Consider the following 16,358-nt stretch of genomic DNA (forward strand, 5'->3'; position numbering starts at 1 on the left):
GCATGAAGGTATCACAATCCGTAGTTAGAATAAATATACAGGCTATACCACAAGATGCAAACCACTCGTACGGAAAAATAATCGGAAGGCCAGCTTATGTTTTTGGAAAGTACTGAAATGAGCCAATATAAAGTGATCTGCACCCTTTGGATAACAAACTTTTCTTTTTTATAAACCACTGTGGCTGTTTGATGAAGTGAGTGGTGGTGCAATTATACTTCGAATGAATAGGTTACTGTGCATTTTATTGGTTCACGTAAAGTCATTTGAAACATCAGATTGAATGGTAACACTTGGTGTCCCTAGGGGAATGATGTGCAACATTTTCATCTGATTACACACGGTATTAGATTGGGTGGGTGCTACTGGCATGGACAATGGTTCATTCAACTACCAGCCAGAATCCCTTGCTGCTCCCCACTGTACAATGACTTTCTCCTCTGGAGGTGAGAGAAGCGCCAGCTAAGCAGTACTTATCAGTCAGCTGATGGCCAGATAGACATCTTGACGGAGCCCAAGTCAAAAGAAGAATTGTGATCTTCATTCTTTAGCAAAATGTTCTGTTAACTAATGTACTATGTATTGCTGAATATTTACATTATTTTAAGGCTGGAAGTTTCAAACAAACTTCATTCCCAAATGTGCTTCACACGTCAAAAGGAAGTTAAATGAAACAGACTCATTCAAAATTGTTCCTTTGGTTACGTCAGTCAACATTTTCAAGACCGCAAGTCTCATTTTTATCTTGAAATTTCAATTGCAATAAAAAGTATGTGAAACTTTTTTTAATCAGGATTTCTGCATTAATTGGCAAATATGGAGTATAAGTGGTTCAGATAATGCATGGCCAATAGCCAAAGATTTGTGCAGCCTTGACTTACAAATGACCTCGCAGGTTTTGAGATGGTGTTTTATTTTATTTTTTTGTTGGAAGTGGGTGAGGGATGTTCTAATGGCAGCAGCAAACTTCATGCCAATCAACAATTTGGCCGATAGCAAACAATTCAACAACAGAGGCCAAGTAATCCTAAATAAAGAATAACAGCGTGTATTGTACATTAAAATATTGAACATAATTTCAGCTATATCATCTACACAGCTAAAAAGCAGTGAGAAAAAATGAACATATATGTAACAAATTTAAATATCCTCAAACTAAACCTGAAAGTCAGCAGTTTAAGCCCATCTTGTTCATGTCATTTGCTCACTGCTTGGAGCCAAAACAATAAGACCTGTGGACTTGAGTGTTGAAGCAGACATAACACGCCACCCCACCAGGCCCCGCCCTCTTTGAGCCCAAAATACCTGAAGCATTCTCCATTAAACTCAATGTAACTCAAGTGATTACAAGAAGAATTTTGAGAATCCCCAATTGATACAACCAAATTAAAAAGTCGGTTGCCAAGTGCAATACATCTGGACCCGGATATGAGTGACAAAAACAAAAGGAAAAAAACTTCACTTACATTGCCCATATACTCAGACAGCAGATCCTGAAGAGCCTGGCGCACTGAATTGCATTCAGCCACAATTCGCTCCCTGCGGTCATCACGAGTGCAAGACGAGTCGGCCATGAGGGCAGCGCCACTGATGATGCTCTCAAGACGTTCCTCCAGGGATGGACGAAAGCGCTCCTCACTAAATGCCAGAGGGTCCACAATGATTTGTTTCTAAGAATAAAAAAGAAAAAATGCCATATCATTCCGATGTTAATAATGTAGTACATTAGGCAGCCGCAATCACAGCCATATTCAGCCCCCTGCATTAATTACATCTAACCGTTAGATGAAGACCAGAGAGCTGCTTCTGTGTCACAAGAACTTATCAAATTGCTTCCGATGGAAACGAGGGGGTGGCGCTGATTCAAGAGTGATCTCAAAGTTGCCCATGTGCACCTGATGCGTAAATGAGCAGGTGAGTCATAAAGGAAGGCAGATCAATTTGGAGTAGACCATTTTTGATTGTACAAAAAAAAAAGGACATTTTGGCCCAAAATGTCTAATATACGCACCATACATACAAGTATCATCCAAATATGAACTAGGGCAAAAGAAAACCGAGGTCCTATCATATCGTAAAATTGTTATTCGTAACTACCGTCGATTTGATGGGCAGTTTGTCTTGTGGTTTACTACTTTCCAATCAACACCACTGCATGCCATGCAAAATTCTATGAGTAATGAAGCAGTGCATCTTACAGCCGTAGCTATGCAAGTGACAGCATTAATCAACAAGGTAAACAATGTCCTATTGAGAGTACAGCTATGCTGACCGCTTCAATAGCTAATTGACTCAATAACATGGTAGAAGATTGCAATGACCATGTATTTTTAGAACTCAGTGGAGATCCGCTCATTATCTGAACAGGGTGAATATGGAAAACTATTTTGTAATCAAAATCTTGCCTGCTAATAGCTTCATTGGCTGCATTTATCACCCCACACAACATTAAGATGATTAGCTCAGTGTTCTATCCCGCTGTTAAGGTTTTTATTTTTTTTTTCATTGCCAATTAATCAACTGTTATGACTATGACGCAAGTTTTAACTTGTGTTAAACTTAAGCTTAGAACATTTAACTTTGTTTACAGTATGCACACGGTAACTCTTCTACTCAAACCAATTTGACAAAAACCTAGATATGACATGGTTTCGGTTTAGAATTTAGCAAGGTACATACATACTAAGTAGTGCGCTACAGTTGCTGATGTGCCAAATCCACAAACAAGTCATGGAGCGCAAGTCAACGGGTCGCCATTCTGCAACCACTTGTACTTACGTCAAAATTGTTGAGGGCATATGCCAGCTCTCCTCCGCCTGCCGGTTGATTGAGTGCCGAGTCTTCTGTGGCAGTGGCCTGAGCGGCATTGGAGATGCCATTAACGGCATGCTGCAGCTGCTTGTAGATCAGGTCACGGTTAGCCTTGTAGGCAGCAACGTCAGGATGCTGCAGGCAGGCATGGGATGCTGTGTACAGCATGGGAATGTTCTTCTGGAGAACACCACGGGCGGCAGCCATTTGGTCCTTGTGTTGGGAATCCTTTAACTCCTAAATGAAAGAATGGTAAAGTGTGGTAAGGTATTTTTTCAATACGAGACCAGGTTAAGTGTGAGTTCTGTGACCTAGACTTATTTGTTGCCAGCAGTACAAATAAAAGTCATAAGTCAGTCAAAAGATGCCTTTGTAATACTGTATAATGTATTTCTACTCAAAGTGGGGCATTATATAGAAAATAGACCAAATGAGCTTCCATTGTTTCATGGAATAAACAAAAAAAAAACACACGCACAGGATTCACTTCACTTCCAGCTGAGCTTTAAAGTGTACCTGTGGAGCACAGAAGGAAAAATATACATGGTTTGTCAAGAAATCCAATGTCTAAAGGCGCTTTTGGTTACACCAGTTTTATAAAAGCAAGCTTATATTAGCTCGCCTATTTGTCGAGACGCCCTGGGCGCAGCCATGTGGCCTGAAAGAAAGGGAGACCAAGGGGAGCCGTGACGCAGGAGCGTCTCGGCTCAGCCAGCTCCTTAATACAACGTGTTATTTTCTTGATCAGATATTGACAAATGTGAGTCATTCTCACACTTTACCTGCGTCATAAATAAAGACATAAAAAAAATTGTCAAATGAGGGGGCAGGCGGGGCTGACGCGATTGCTCTTAGCCAGTTTTTTTTTAATTCCCCTCCTCCCCCATTGCGGCTTATTACAGCCATGGGCAAGCAAGCTGGCACACCACTCAATAGCAAAGTGGTGGTTGCAAGGGACAGCCCAGTCAACGTCACATCCGTTCTGTGCATTCAAATAAACCAGGGGGGTTATTTTGGCAAATACAAGACGAGACACTAAAAGAAAACACTAGATATTTATTATACCTGTTGCCTTTTGGCTGCCATGATGTTCAGCTTGTCGACCTCCGGCTTCAAGGCCTTATACTGGATCCCTAGCTCCTGTTCCGTTCCTGCATTACGCACTTTCACAAGGCTGTCCTCCACCTCAAGATGAAAGAAACAATGCTTCAAGAAACAAAATCCTTACATTTTAAATTCAACTTCTTAAGATTTCTCGGGCCAATAAATTGTGTCTTCTCAGTTAATCATCACAATCTGCAAATGTAATGTACCCAAAGTATCATTTTAACATAATTTAAAATGTGAATGACACCTCCAGAATATACAACTGTGTTAATCATTTATGTGAGTTAAATCTGACTACATTTCACTAAACTGGCTTTATCTGGCAGCACTCCAAACTTTAATCCGTGAATATCCTCCATTTCTCTGCTTTGATACAGTCCAGTCGGTCAAAATGTCATGGAATCTCTCTCACCAGTTTAAGCTGCAGCAGAAGTTTGTAGACGTCGGACATGTCTGCCAGAACCAACAGATGTGTGACTGCCGACAAGAGGGCTCTGGCAGCACGAACCATATTGCCCCTCTTTACAGAGGAGCAAGGGTCTTCAGCAAATTCTCCAGAAGCCTGCCTCATTGAATCACCTGGGAATAGAATATATCTGTCAGCATGTCTACTCGGGTAACATTTGAATTACAATCGCCCTGGTAACTAAAAAGCTTTATACTGACACTGATATATCAACATACCATCTTGAGATGGCAATAGAATTCAGACATCATCAAGCAAAGTTTGAATTTGTAGCCAACAGTGGAATCACTGCTACATGTAAGGGTTACAGCATGGATATATTTGTATGACTTTTCCTTTTCACATTGAATGAGTCAGCACATGATACATCGAGTTTTTTTAATTTGAGTTGTGTGTTAAAGAGATATCAGGCAATTCAAATGTACACAACGGAGAACAGCTAGACCCATTCCATCTTGGGGGCATTCTTTCTACATTTCTAATATAATTTCCAAATGCACGACTCAGGGCAAAGTCCCAACAAAAGGCCTGAAATCTTGTTTGTCCAGCACCATGATTTGTCCTACATTGGCCTGTATGGTTGACTGAGCGCATATTGACTTTGTTGGCTCACATTATGAACATCAGTGCATCATTCAATAGGTTACATTAATGGGGGGAGCATGGAAATTCAAAAGGATGTAGTATGGACCTAAAATACAGTGAGCTCCATATAAATCGTAACCCAAAAACTAATAAAAAGAGTGAGAGGACAGTATACATTCCCATTGCCTAAAGCAAAGTAGATATGGATGACAAAGGGTTCACCAAACAAAAATGGCCAAGACTGAGAAGTTAAGTTCACAACATTGTAAAAAGTTCATGTGTGATAAATTCATAAATTCAATAAAATTCAGGGGTACATTTCTCTCAGCTATGTAATAATCACCCCAAAACAAATCTTTTAAAGAACTATTTTTGTTAAAATGCATTCGAGTGGAAGTCGTGTCCCCTGCATAAATGTCAAATTAAGTAAAAGTATATATATATATAAACTTGAAATCTCTGGAATACAAATAAAGGCCCCGGGAACAAGCACATACTGCATTACGTGTGGACGGCCATCCTTGATAACGTCATCGATGTTTTGTTACATCCTTACATTCTAACAGCAGGCAGGTCAGGTCACAGCTGGGTGGAAAAGGTTACATGAATCCAGGGGATGGAGGCGATGTTGGCTTTCTCAATGGTCACATTATCAGTCCAGTCACGCGCCACTGGGCAGCATAGCAAAGCTGACAGCCGGCACGAGGCACCAGCGGAGTGCTTGCATTCCAGCCGGGTGACAGCTTACTGCATCTACAGTAACAACACTGAAGTGTGTGTCACAAAGGCTAACTAGCCGCATGTCAGCCACCTCCAAAGTATTGAGAGGATAGCTGAAGCGGGGGCACATTTAACTCGCTGGGCAACTTGAGGCAACAAAGACACACGAGCACAGCTGTCACATCGAGGGCCGATAACAGTTGTACTCAACCAAGACACCGTTCAGAAAGGTCTGGGAGTATTGTTAGATTTTGTTCCAGTTCTTTATCTTCAATGCTCACTGTGCTAATAGGAATTACCAGGAGGCTGCCTTCTCAGTCTAACTATTTAATGTATGCCAGAAAGATCGATACACAGCTGAGGAGCCTTCTCTGCAAGATTGCTGACCTCCAAGGTCCCTATTCTTACACTACTCTTGGGTGCCCTTCTCTATGGGGGCGACTCTGCCTAGCCTGTGAGATAATGTGTGACCTTGCAGTCTTAACTGAGATCAACTCATATGTGTGTGCAAAGAGTGTCAAAGAGAAGGGAAAGCCAGTGGAAGCAAGAGAAAAGTCACAGCAAGATATCGGTATAGGTCAAGCTACCTAGCTAATTACATGCGCCATAAAGGTCTATTCAAACAGTATGCAAAACCAGATAATTGGGAGTATGTGAAAACAGATAACTAAAATAATAAAGACATTAATTGGAACTTGCTGTAACAAGCCTGTCAACTTTGCTATGGTGGAGTCCCGTCTTGTTTTAAGTAGCAAAATGCAAACTGAAACGCAAGACTTAAGACCTGTCCATCCATTCTAGGCACCGCTTATCCTCACTTTGGTCATGGATGTGCTGAAGCCTTGAACCATCTGGCATTGGGCCAAAAACAAATACAGTGCAAACTGGTTGCCAGCAAATCATGGGAATAGGTCAGATAAATGATTAACATAAAACAATGTCACCACAAACATCGCCTCCCTTTCTTTGTCCTTTGCATTAGCGCTTTAATACAGTGAAACTTGCTCTCAGCAGGAACATCAACCACCAAAAACAGGGAAGCATTTTGAAAGTGGTTACTCAAAGAGGAGCTAAACCCAAGATGTCAAAACTGGTGATATTCTAAACATACATATGTTCTTCATCAGCCGTTTACATATTTTCACTCTCAGACAAGTGCAATCCCAAGAACAGAGTCCTGCCCTATTTATTTACTAAGACAACGACTGCAGCATTGAGTTTCTCATGTAGTGAGGCAAGAGAGAAAAAGAAAATCAAACGTTAGATGTTAGGCATTTGTCTTACAGCCTCTTGAGGCAGAAAACGCGTTGAAAATAAAGCCTACACAGAGCGCCATCAACAGGTACCTCCACTGAGTGGGAGACTAAAAGGTAGCATTGCTATGCTCAATATGACAATCACATTGTAGCGGAGCTCACTCCATGAAAATAATTTTAGAAGGGTCCCAATTACCAACCAAAGTTAAACCAAAGGCCCATTCCTAATTATGTACAAAAGACGGTGTTAAAGTCAAAAGTCAAAGTCTGCTTTTAAAATCAGGTAGCTATGTTTATTGCTGAACTGTAGTCGGGACATAGCAGCCTTCCTGTTCCCAAGCTAAATTGGCTACAAGCAAATATTGCACAAATACAGATGGTGGCCATCTTTCATTTCTGACATACCAACAGTGATTTGGATAACTCTGGTGTGACGGGATTCCAATCTCAGGACTACTCTGGCAATTAGATTGCAACACATTTGCTCATGGACACAATCCATATTTTCCAAAGAAAAATACATTGTTGCTTACCCCGAAATGCTATTGGAGCTGTGACCAGAAGATTCCAAATCAGGTTCATCCCCTCTTTTCACAACACTGAGATCATACGAGTATTGATACTATGCCAAATGTCTACCTAAGTGTCTATGCATTTTATTTGTCATTTGCTTGTGACGTATGCACATTCTGATTTACTGATTACTGTATTTTCCGGACTATAAATCACAGTCTATTTTACATAGTTTGGCCGAGGGTGCGATTTATACTCTGGTATGTGTGAAATTATTAACACATTATAATATCATTGTCTGAAGGCGAAGGCCTTCACACATTGATATTGTTGTACTTTATTATTAAACAACTTATTCCTCCCACTTTTTTGACATCAAACTACTCCCACATGCTTCAACCAATTCACCTCGTTCAAACTTTCACACGTTCCAAAAATTCATGGCAAGCTTGCCACCTTTTTTCCCGTTCATAACATTTACCGTTTTTAAGTAATTAGCAAATTTGTGCCTTTTATTTCCCCATTCATTCTTAATGGCAATGTCAACCCGAGCCAGTTTCCTGTAGTGGGTTCGATTCCCACATTGGGCGTTAGAGATGCACCGATCCGACTTTTTCAGTTCCGATACCGATACCGATGCCGTGGCTTTGCGTATCGGTCGATACCCGATACCGATCCGATATTATGGTTGACTTGATTGATTGTATATTTATTGATCCCCAGGGGTGGGGAAATTCAGGCCCCAGCCGTATTCATACCACAGAGTGGGTATACAAAAGACACACAGATGGCATGAGCGGAACTCAATAGGCTCTCATAAGGCTGCCACACAACGGTGCCACAAAGAAAGGCAGAAAGTGCTCAAGATAAAAGCCATCAAAGCAAAACAAAGCTAAAAGACAAAGGAAAAAAAGTAACAGCGGCCAACCAGCACCCCTCAATACAAGAGAACACCCCAAAACACACAAAATAGCCTCCACGGGGTCCATAGACAGGTGTAGGGGCAGTCCAGTTCAAACTTAACAAGCTACATAACTCTACATGTGGAACAGAAAAGACCAAAGGCAATGGCATCAGGCAGACTACACAGTTCTTTGCTCTAAATTAGGGGTGTCCAAACTAACGGTCCAGTTTTTATTGGCCCGCAGCAAATTCTGAAAACATAATTGAATATGGCCCGCACAAGAAGCTTGAGCTCAGCTTCTCAGTTTCCACACTAGATGGAGCCCGCCACACAAAGCGTTTGACGTCCCATTAACACCCCCCCGGAAGAGAAGCGAACACGCAGCGTTTCACATCCGATTAGCCCCCCCCATTCGGGAGAGAAGCGAACGCGCAGCCTTTGACGTCCCATTAGCAACCCGAAGAGAAGCGAACGCGCAGGGTTTGACGTCCGCTTAGCAACCCGGGGAAGAGAAGCGAACGTTCGCTCCATGTTTGCGTTTGTTTAGAAAACTCTCGTGAAATGCGGCACACGTGCTGCTGACGTCTGACGTAGCCCGCGTCCCAATAGATTAAGGAAAGTATCGGCTCACAGATCGGCTGTATTTTCCGATACCCGATCCATCTATTTTGTTGATATCGGGGCCGATATCCGATCCAGATATCGGATCGGTGCATCTCTATTGGGCGTCATTAATTATTTTACTCTTTATTCTTCCCGCTTATCATTTTCAACGCTTATCATTTGTAACTAACATTTGCATTCAACATTCATTACATTAAGCAATTTCCACCACTTTGATTACGTATTCGCATTCAACAAACACATTCATTACATTAACCAAATTCAACCACTCTTAAGAAAAGGACCCAATTAGCTCGTGGGAAACAAGTGATTCCAGAACACGAGAGGCTTTCCCGAGTGGTATCAAAACCCGCGTCGGTTCGATTCCCACATTGGGCGTCATTATTTATTTTACTCTTTATCCTTCCCGGTTATCATTTTCAACGGTTATCATTTGTAACTTTTGTCATTCGCAACAAGCAATTTCCACCACTTTGATTACGCATTCGCATTCAACAAACACATTCATTACATTAACCAAATTCAACCACCCTCAGGCAAGGGACCCGATTAGCTCAGTCGGAAACACAATGGCAATGTCAACCCGAGCCAGTTTCTTGTAGTGGGTTCGATTCCCACATTGGGCGTCATAAAATGTTTTACTCTTTATTCTTCCCCTTATCATTTTCAACGCTTATCATTTGTACCTTTTTTGTAACATTTGTAACATTTCATTTTTAACGCTTATCATTTGTACCTTTTTGTAACATGTATTTGTAACATTTTCCCATTTATTTCACAATTATTTCTTTCCCTTTTCATTCTTCCCGCTCATCATTTTTAACGCTTAACGTTTGTAAATTAACATCTGCCTTCGCCTTCACACGCAATTTCTTCCGAAATTGCAATTCTAGTTTCACATGTTATTCTCACACTGAACTGCAAGAAGGTGCTCTAGGCCTGTGTTGATCATTTCTGCAACTGACGATGAGTCTGACGCAAGTGACGTAAACGAAAAAGCGCCGCATCTTCTACCTCCGGAGTTAGCGGAGTTGTTTAAAAGTGACACAGAGGATGAATATTTCATTAGATTTAGTGACTTGGAGTGACACGGATCGTTTGGAAAACTTGTTAGCATGTTATTTATGCTATAGTTATCTGAATAACTCTTAATATGCTATGTTAACATACCAGGCATGTTCTCAGTTCGTTGTTTATGTGTAATGTAACATTAGCATAACGTACAATTATTCAGCCTGTCGTTGCCTGTATTCTATTTTTATTTTAAATTGACTTTCAAGATGACGTGTCTGTTCTTGGCGTTGGATTTCATCAAATAAATTTCCCCCAAAAAGCAACTTATACACCAGTGTGACTTCTATATGACTTTTCCCTCTTTAATATGCATTTTATGGCTTGTGCGACTACTCCGGAGTGATTTATAATCCAGAAAATACAGTATATACCCAGGAGTAACTAGCACAAACCACAGAGCAAAGCTCATCAAACATTTCCAATACAGTAAGTATCCCTTACCTTGCTTGCGGACATCTTCAACTGCAGCAGTCAGCTCATCTTTAAGGAACTGACTCTCTTTTGCAATTTTCTCTCCTTTTTCCAGGAAGTTCTGGGTGGCGGTCTCCACTGAAGCGGCCAGGACATGTGCCTTCTTAGAGCGTCCCTTCTTCTTGTTCGAGGGGCCTTTGTTACTTGAGTTTACCAGAGTGGTGACCTGTGGTGGGAATACAGTGAGGTCAAAAAAATAACTGAAATGGGGCTGTGTCTCATAGCAAACTAATTGGATTACTTGTACCACCAGTTACTATTCAGACCATTGTTACCATTTGCCTTCAATTCAAACGATCAAAATTTTAAGATTATCTGATGCAACATCCACAGACAAACAACACTAAAGTCATACAATTTTGAATTCATTGACAATTTTACAGACAACTTTATAACCACCACCTGAGAACACATGACAGAGAAGACACTGCTGCCTCAGCAATTACAAAAGCTTTGGATGTCTATAAGCTAAGGGGTACCCGCTTGTTTTCCACACAAGTTCTGCTCCCCGTAGCAGAAGCACAAAGCCAGCTGGCACAAACGCTCGTTGTCGAGCGAGGCGGAAGGAGACAGCCAAGGGATTCAGCCCACTGGCTGTTAATCTACCGAGTGTCCGGCTAGTCATTGGTTCAGCAGTACAGTGGATATACTGTTAAAAAAATAATAAATTCAAAAATAATTTGTAAAAAACATATTAAAAAAAAAAAAAAAAAAAACACTAAAAACTCAATTTTGAAAGGACATTTGGTTCTTGGTAATATGACAGTGGTCCATGTTTTCTTCACTTGTTGATGACCGTCTTTTCTGCACTCTGTCCTTTGGGTTTGGTGCCAACACACTAAATTACTTCAACGGCAACAGTGCTCAGTGGTGGAGAACAATTATAATGACATAATAGAATTAATCAATATAATTACTTGAGTTTTTCAAATAGAAACTGCAGCCATATCCTTACATTGTCTGTTTTTTTACAGCCGTTCTCAGTTTTTTTCTTCGTCCCAATTGAGTTGTAATTATTATAGAATCACATTTAAACAGGTGTGTAGCCTTTTATTTCCACTTAATATGGGGCGGATTCAAGGTTAGATCACTAAAGCTGCTTTATTGCTGAAAAATTTAAAATGGGGTTTATAAAACGTGATATTCTACATCTGAGGGGTATGTAGAATGTACATGTAGATGTAAACGTCATGCAGACCGTGTTAAAAAGGCTCATATAAGAAAGTGAGGCCTGATTTAGCAATTTATTCAGATTTATTTCAACTTTACCTTGGGATGGTAAAAACAACATGCACACTGACACTATTATTACCTGTGTAACCAGGGGCTCGAGCAGCCGCTCCACTGCCAGAGTCCTGATCTCCAGACTCTTCGGGTCCCATTTGAAATTGATATTTGCGGTGTTGATGCTTGTCATGTCTGGAAGTCTAAGGTGGTACACAAAAATCACATCAAATAAAAGAACAATGAAAGAGAATTTCCATTCCGACCACAGACCAATCTGTGTGTGCAAGACAGTGATTTTCAGAATGTTTTTGCAGGCCGCATTGTAGTCATAGCTTCTTTCGGAGGGCCATTATGACTGTCAAGCCAAATGTACGAGCACCTCATATTATATACAGTAAAAGCTACAAAACAAACTGACAAATAACTCGTTTTCAAATCAGATGAATAAAAACTGATCAAGTATTTTTTTTAAAAGATATCAAAAGTGAAGACAATTTGCAATTCTAGTAATGACACACGAATTTGATGCACTATTTATCTTCGCGGGCCACATAAAATGATGTGGGGGGCCGTATGTGGCCCCCGGCGGGGCCTTGAGTTTGACACCTGTGGTCTAGATGTTTGACTTTCTTTTGTAGTTGGAAAAATATCTAACAAAAGATTAAGTATTATTGATGAGCAGGTCAGGTGAATAAAAAACTTGGGGGGGGGGGGGGGGGTTGCCACAAGGCCTAAATAAGGAGACCAGCGATCTTTCTGTTCAGCGATTTACCATCACTAAAATTTCTCATCGACACAGGTAGCCAAAATCTTTCAAAGCATGAGTCAACTCGTCAGCGATGTTAACATTTAGCTCAACTTACACCTGTGTGGTCATTTGAAATAAAACTAAGCAGCACTCATCCCATTTGCAACCCTAAGATTTAAAATGTAACTAAATCAGGCGATTGAGACCAAGTTATAAGTGTTGCAGATTAAGTGTCGTTCTCGCCCATTTTGCTTACCTGCTGCGCACTTTGCCAAAGCCGACACCTTGCTAAAGCTAATGCTAGTTGACAAACAAACGATCCACAAGGGTTCCGTGTACTACTTGTGCCTAATCCCAACTAAACAGTTACGAACGTTCGCTTTCAAATGGTTGTCCTTCCATTCTCTCAACTTCGATCGTGTGACGTCAAAGTGACTTCAAAGAATCACTTTGAACTCACTCATAACAATTCGTTAGGGAAGTTTCAAGATGGAGGAGATGACAACGCTTCGCCTCCAAAGTTTTGCTCTCTTTCGCTGTCCTAGCGGAGAAGCAACTTTTGTCGCTCGATCTCACTTCATAACAAATTCCTCTTCAAAACAATAAAATTAGTTGACGATCAACGAGAGTTTGACAAAATGTTACCTTGAAAGTTTCGATAGAGCTGGTTTCGCTGTCGTTGACTTGTTTCCCAACAATAGCCGAGACGGAGGGGGGATTGGGCGGTGACCGAGTTCCTGAACTTCCTGGCAGCTAGACTACCGGGGAACGTCCAACTAGCCCGCAAATGACGACTTGTTTTGGGCGTGGCAGTAGCTGTGCTTGTCCATATATGGATTAATTACTGCTTCTATTTTGCACTACGTCGACCAACCAGCAACATACATTTTGACTGGTTTACGTTAAAAAAATTTTTTACAAAGGATAGATTAGAATCACGTTTATGGAGGAACTTAAAAGAGGTTATGTATCCCCTCATCAAGGAAGTTAAAGTGATTACGCAACAGATACACAGAACGACAACAAAACACTTTTCAGTTATGAACTTTTTTTTTGGTTTTTTGTTATACGTAGATGCAATTAAATATTAATTTATACATGTTTTATTTGTAAATAAATGTGGGTATAAACACAAGATAGTGATATATGTAAATCCAATTAAATATAAATGTATATATGTATCATTTATGTTTGCTGTAAATATTTTTTTAATATTTGTTTTTATTTTCACTTTTATTTATTTTATCTTGCTTCATTGAATCTGTTGCTGTCAGCATAAATGCCCTCTGGTTCCAATGCGTTTGATTTCCCCAAAATCTCATTCAATCAATCAAGATCTAAACAGCAGTTCACTTTACTCTCCAAATATCTCATCTTTATTTCTTTGTGTCATCCAAGGAGTCTGAAAATAATAAAATCACTACTTCATAAAAGTAAGGAGTAGAAGGTAAGGCGTGGGACTGCAATAAAACAAATAGAAAACTTTTATGTTAAATTAAGCAATATTTTTAAGCTTGTGGATGCCCAAAACAACATTTTGATTTATACAGTACCAGACGTGTCAAACTCATTTTTGTGGCGGGCCACATTTTTGTTACAATTTTTCTTGAAAGGCCATTATGCCGGTGAAACCATGAATGTTAAATTTCCTCTTCACCATATACACTCAAACCTCGGTTTTCGAACGTGCCTACATAGAAATCCGCTACAGGTTTACAATGAAATATTTGTTGGGTTGTCAGAAAATCCTATCTCTTGTCCTCAAGAATAAAAGGTGAAAAGCAACAGAGGTTTTCCCTAGAGGCAAGCATCTTGATTTTTGGTTCTGTCAGCTTCTTTTTATTTTTCCAACTTAACTAGAACACTTACCATTCTGTTGCTGTAATCCTGAAGAGAACATATGCCAATGGGGTTATAGTTATGTAAGACGTAAAAGTGGGAGACTATTTCTTTTTTTATTTGACTCGGATGACCGGGGCCAAAAGTGCCCGTTACTTTTTCACTTTCATAAATGCCACAAATTATTTCAGAGCTCATAGACCGACACATTTATGTTAGTGGCAACTGTGACTGATAGTGCTGGGACATTAGATAAAAGTGTTCTAAAATATACTGTAGGGGATGGAAGTGTGAAAGCTTTAAATAGACTATCTCAAGAGGCTGGGTGCAACTGCTTCTCTAACCCTACATGTACGCACACACACACACGCACACAGAGTTTTTTTAAAAACTGATCAATATCTTCGTTCCATCTCGGCTAGACTACTATAATGCGCACTACGGAATCGGCCAGTCCTCCCTCAAGTGTCTCCAGTTAGTCCAAAATGGCGCCGCTCACCTCCTAACTGGAGCTCAGAAGAGGGAGCACATAAGCCCTATTCTGGCCTCCCTCCACTGACTCCCAATATATTTCAGAGCGATCCTTCTACTCGTTTTCAAATCGCCAATGGCCTCGCCCAGTTAACCTCTCTGAGCTCCTCCACAAATGCTCGGGGCCTCGGGTCTGCAGACCAGACACTCCTGGAAGTGTCAAGGACGAGTTGGAGCCTCAGAAGGGATCGAGCTACTGTTGCTGGTCCTCCCTCTGGAATAACCTTCCCTTGGATGTTAGGCAAGCCTCCCTCACTGTTCATTTTAAAAGCCTTTTTATTTCATTGGCTTTTGACTGAATTGCTGTTCTGCTACTGTATATTAAAGTGTGTTTCAATTTTTTAATTATTGTTCCATTGCTATATGTGAAGCGCTTTGTTACAGCTGAAGCTTATGTAAAATGCACTATTACAAATACAAATAGTACAAATAAAGTTGTATTGTATTATATAGTATTAAGTATAATTTTCTGTGGAAAGTTAATCAATATGTTGATATTCTAGTGTGCCAGAATGCATTCATGAAAAATATTTGCTTATCTGAAAACCGAGATATTGCAGTGAACTATCTGACGTGTAAAGCCAATGACTCGCCATGGACACAGTGATGCAAGGATTGCTCATCCAACGGTTGGTCTGTAATGACGAGGAATTATGCGAGGTGCTATTCTATGTTTTGATGATGAATGTTTACCCAAGTAACAGCTAGCTGCCAGACAAGTTGGGATGTCCTTGAACTTCATCTTTTTGTACCTGCTAGATTGAACAAATGGTGGCGAGCACAGCATGATATAAATAATTCCTTCTAATTATGAGGAGGCTCACATGTTTGTCACACACTGCATGTATAATTGAGCACATGCAAATGAGTGTGTAGAGATGTGGGAGATCAAAACAATTAGATAATGTTGAATAATTGTGCGTTTTTTTTTTTTACAATGATAACGGAGTCGGGACTGTCGTAATCATGGGGCTAATAATATGGGTATCTATTTAAATGTTTATTTTCACCTTATATGAATTTATGCCTTCATAGTTGTGTTTTTTGTTGCTGTCAGTTTTAAACAACACAGTTTTACAGTTGTTGCAGGAAACTCCTCTTACATCACTGGTGCAAACATGTCAGTCTCACCTACAGTGCCGACAAAGATAGAAACACTTTGACATTGAATTTGAAATGCCTTACTGTAGGAAGGTTTTGTTTGCGACCTTCAGTTTGCCCACATTTTCCTGACTCATACAGAGAGCCGTCCATGAAGCGGCATGATGTCACTGGCCATCTCTCGCTTTTCAAATGAGATCTTGGTCCTCTAAGATAATCAATGGACATGCAGTGCAATTACGTTGAGAGTCTGAAGAAGTTGAGAGGAAGTCAATGGATTTGGAGCATTAATGATTGTTCTTCATTTGCAGTGACCCTCCCCATAAGGATGTGTGAAACGAGACATATTCACAGTGTTGGAATTGTAACGCAATGGTTTCT

The 16,358-nt window shown here is 40.4% G+C and overlaps 1 protein-coding gene across 1 annotated transcript in view; it reads right to left on the bottom strand.

Moving 5' to 3' along the window:
* The window catches only part of ctnna1 (catenin (cadherin-associated protein), alpha 1), a 41,517-nt gene extending 28,205 nt beyond the window's left edge, over positions 1-13,312 (bottom strand). Inside the window, exons 1-7 of the mRNA XM_061269419.1 lie at positions 13,152-13,312; positions 11,844-11,958; positions 10,502-10,697; positions 4,331-4,497; positions 3,877-3,996; positions 2,779-3,048; positions 1,467-1,670 (exon numbers count right to left, since the gene is read on the bottom strand). Coding sequence (XP_061125403.1) covers positions 1,467-1,670; positions 2,779-3,048; positions 3,877-3,996; positions 4,331-4,497; positions 10,502-10,697; positions 11,844-11,948 — 1,062 coding nt within the window. The 5' untranslated portion in view covers positions 11,949-11,958; positions 13,152-13,312. The remainder of the gene's footprint in view (positions 1-1,466; positions 1,671-2,778; positions 3,049-3,876; positions 3,997-4,330; positions 4,498-10,501; positions 10,698-11,843; positions 11,959-13,151) is intronic.
* Positions 13,313-16,358: the final 3,046 nt, after the last annotated feature.

Source organism: Syngnathus typhle, linkage group LG1, assembly GCF_033458585.1.
Source record: "Syngnathus typhle isolate RoL2023-S1 ecotype Sweden linkage group LG1, RoL_Styp_1.0, whole genome shotgun sequence".
Lineage (NCBI taxonomy): Eukaryota > Metazoa > Chordata > Actinopteri > Syngnathiformes > Syngnathidae > Syngnathus > Syngnathus typhle.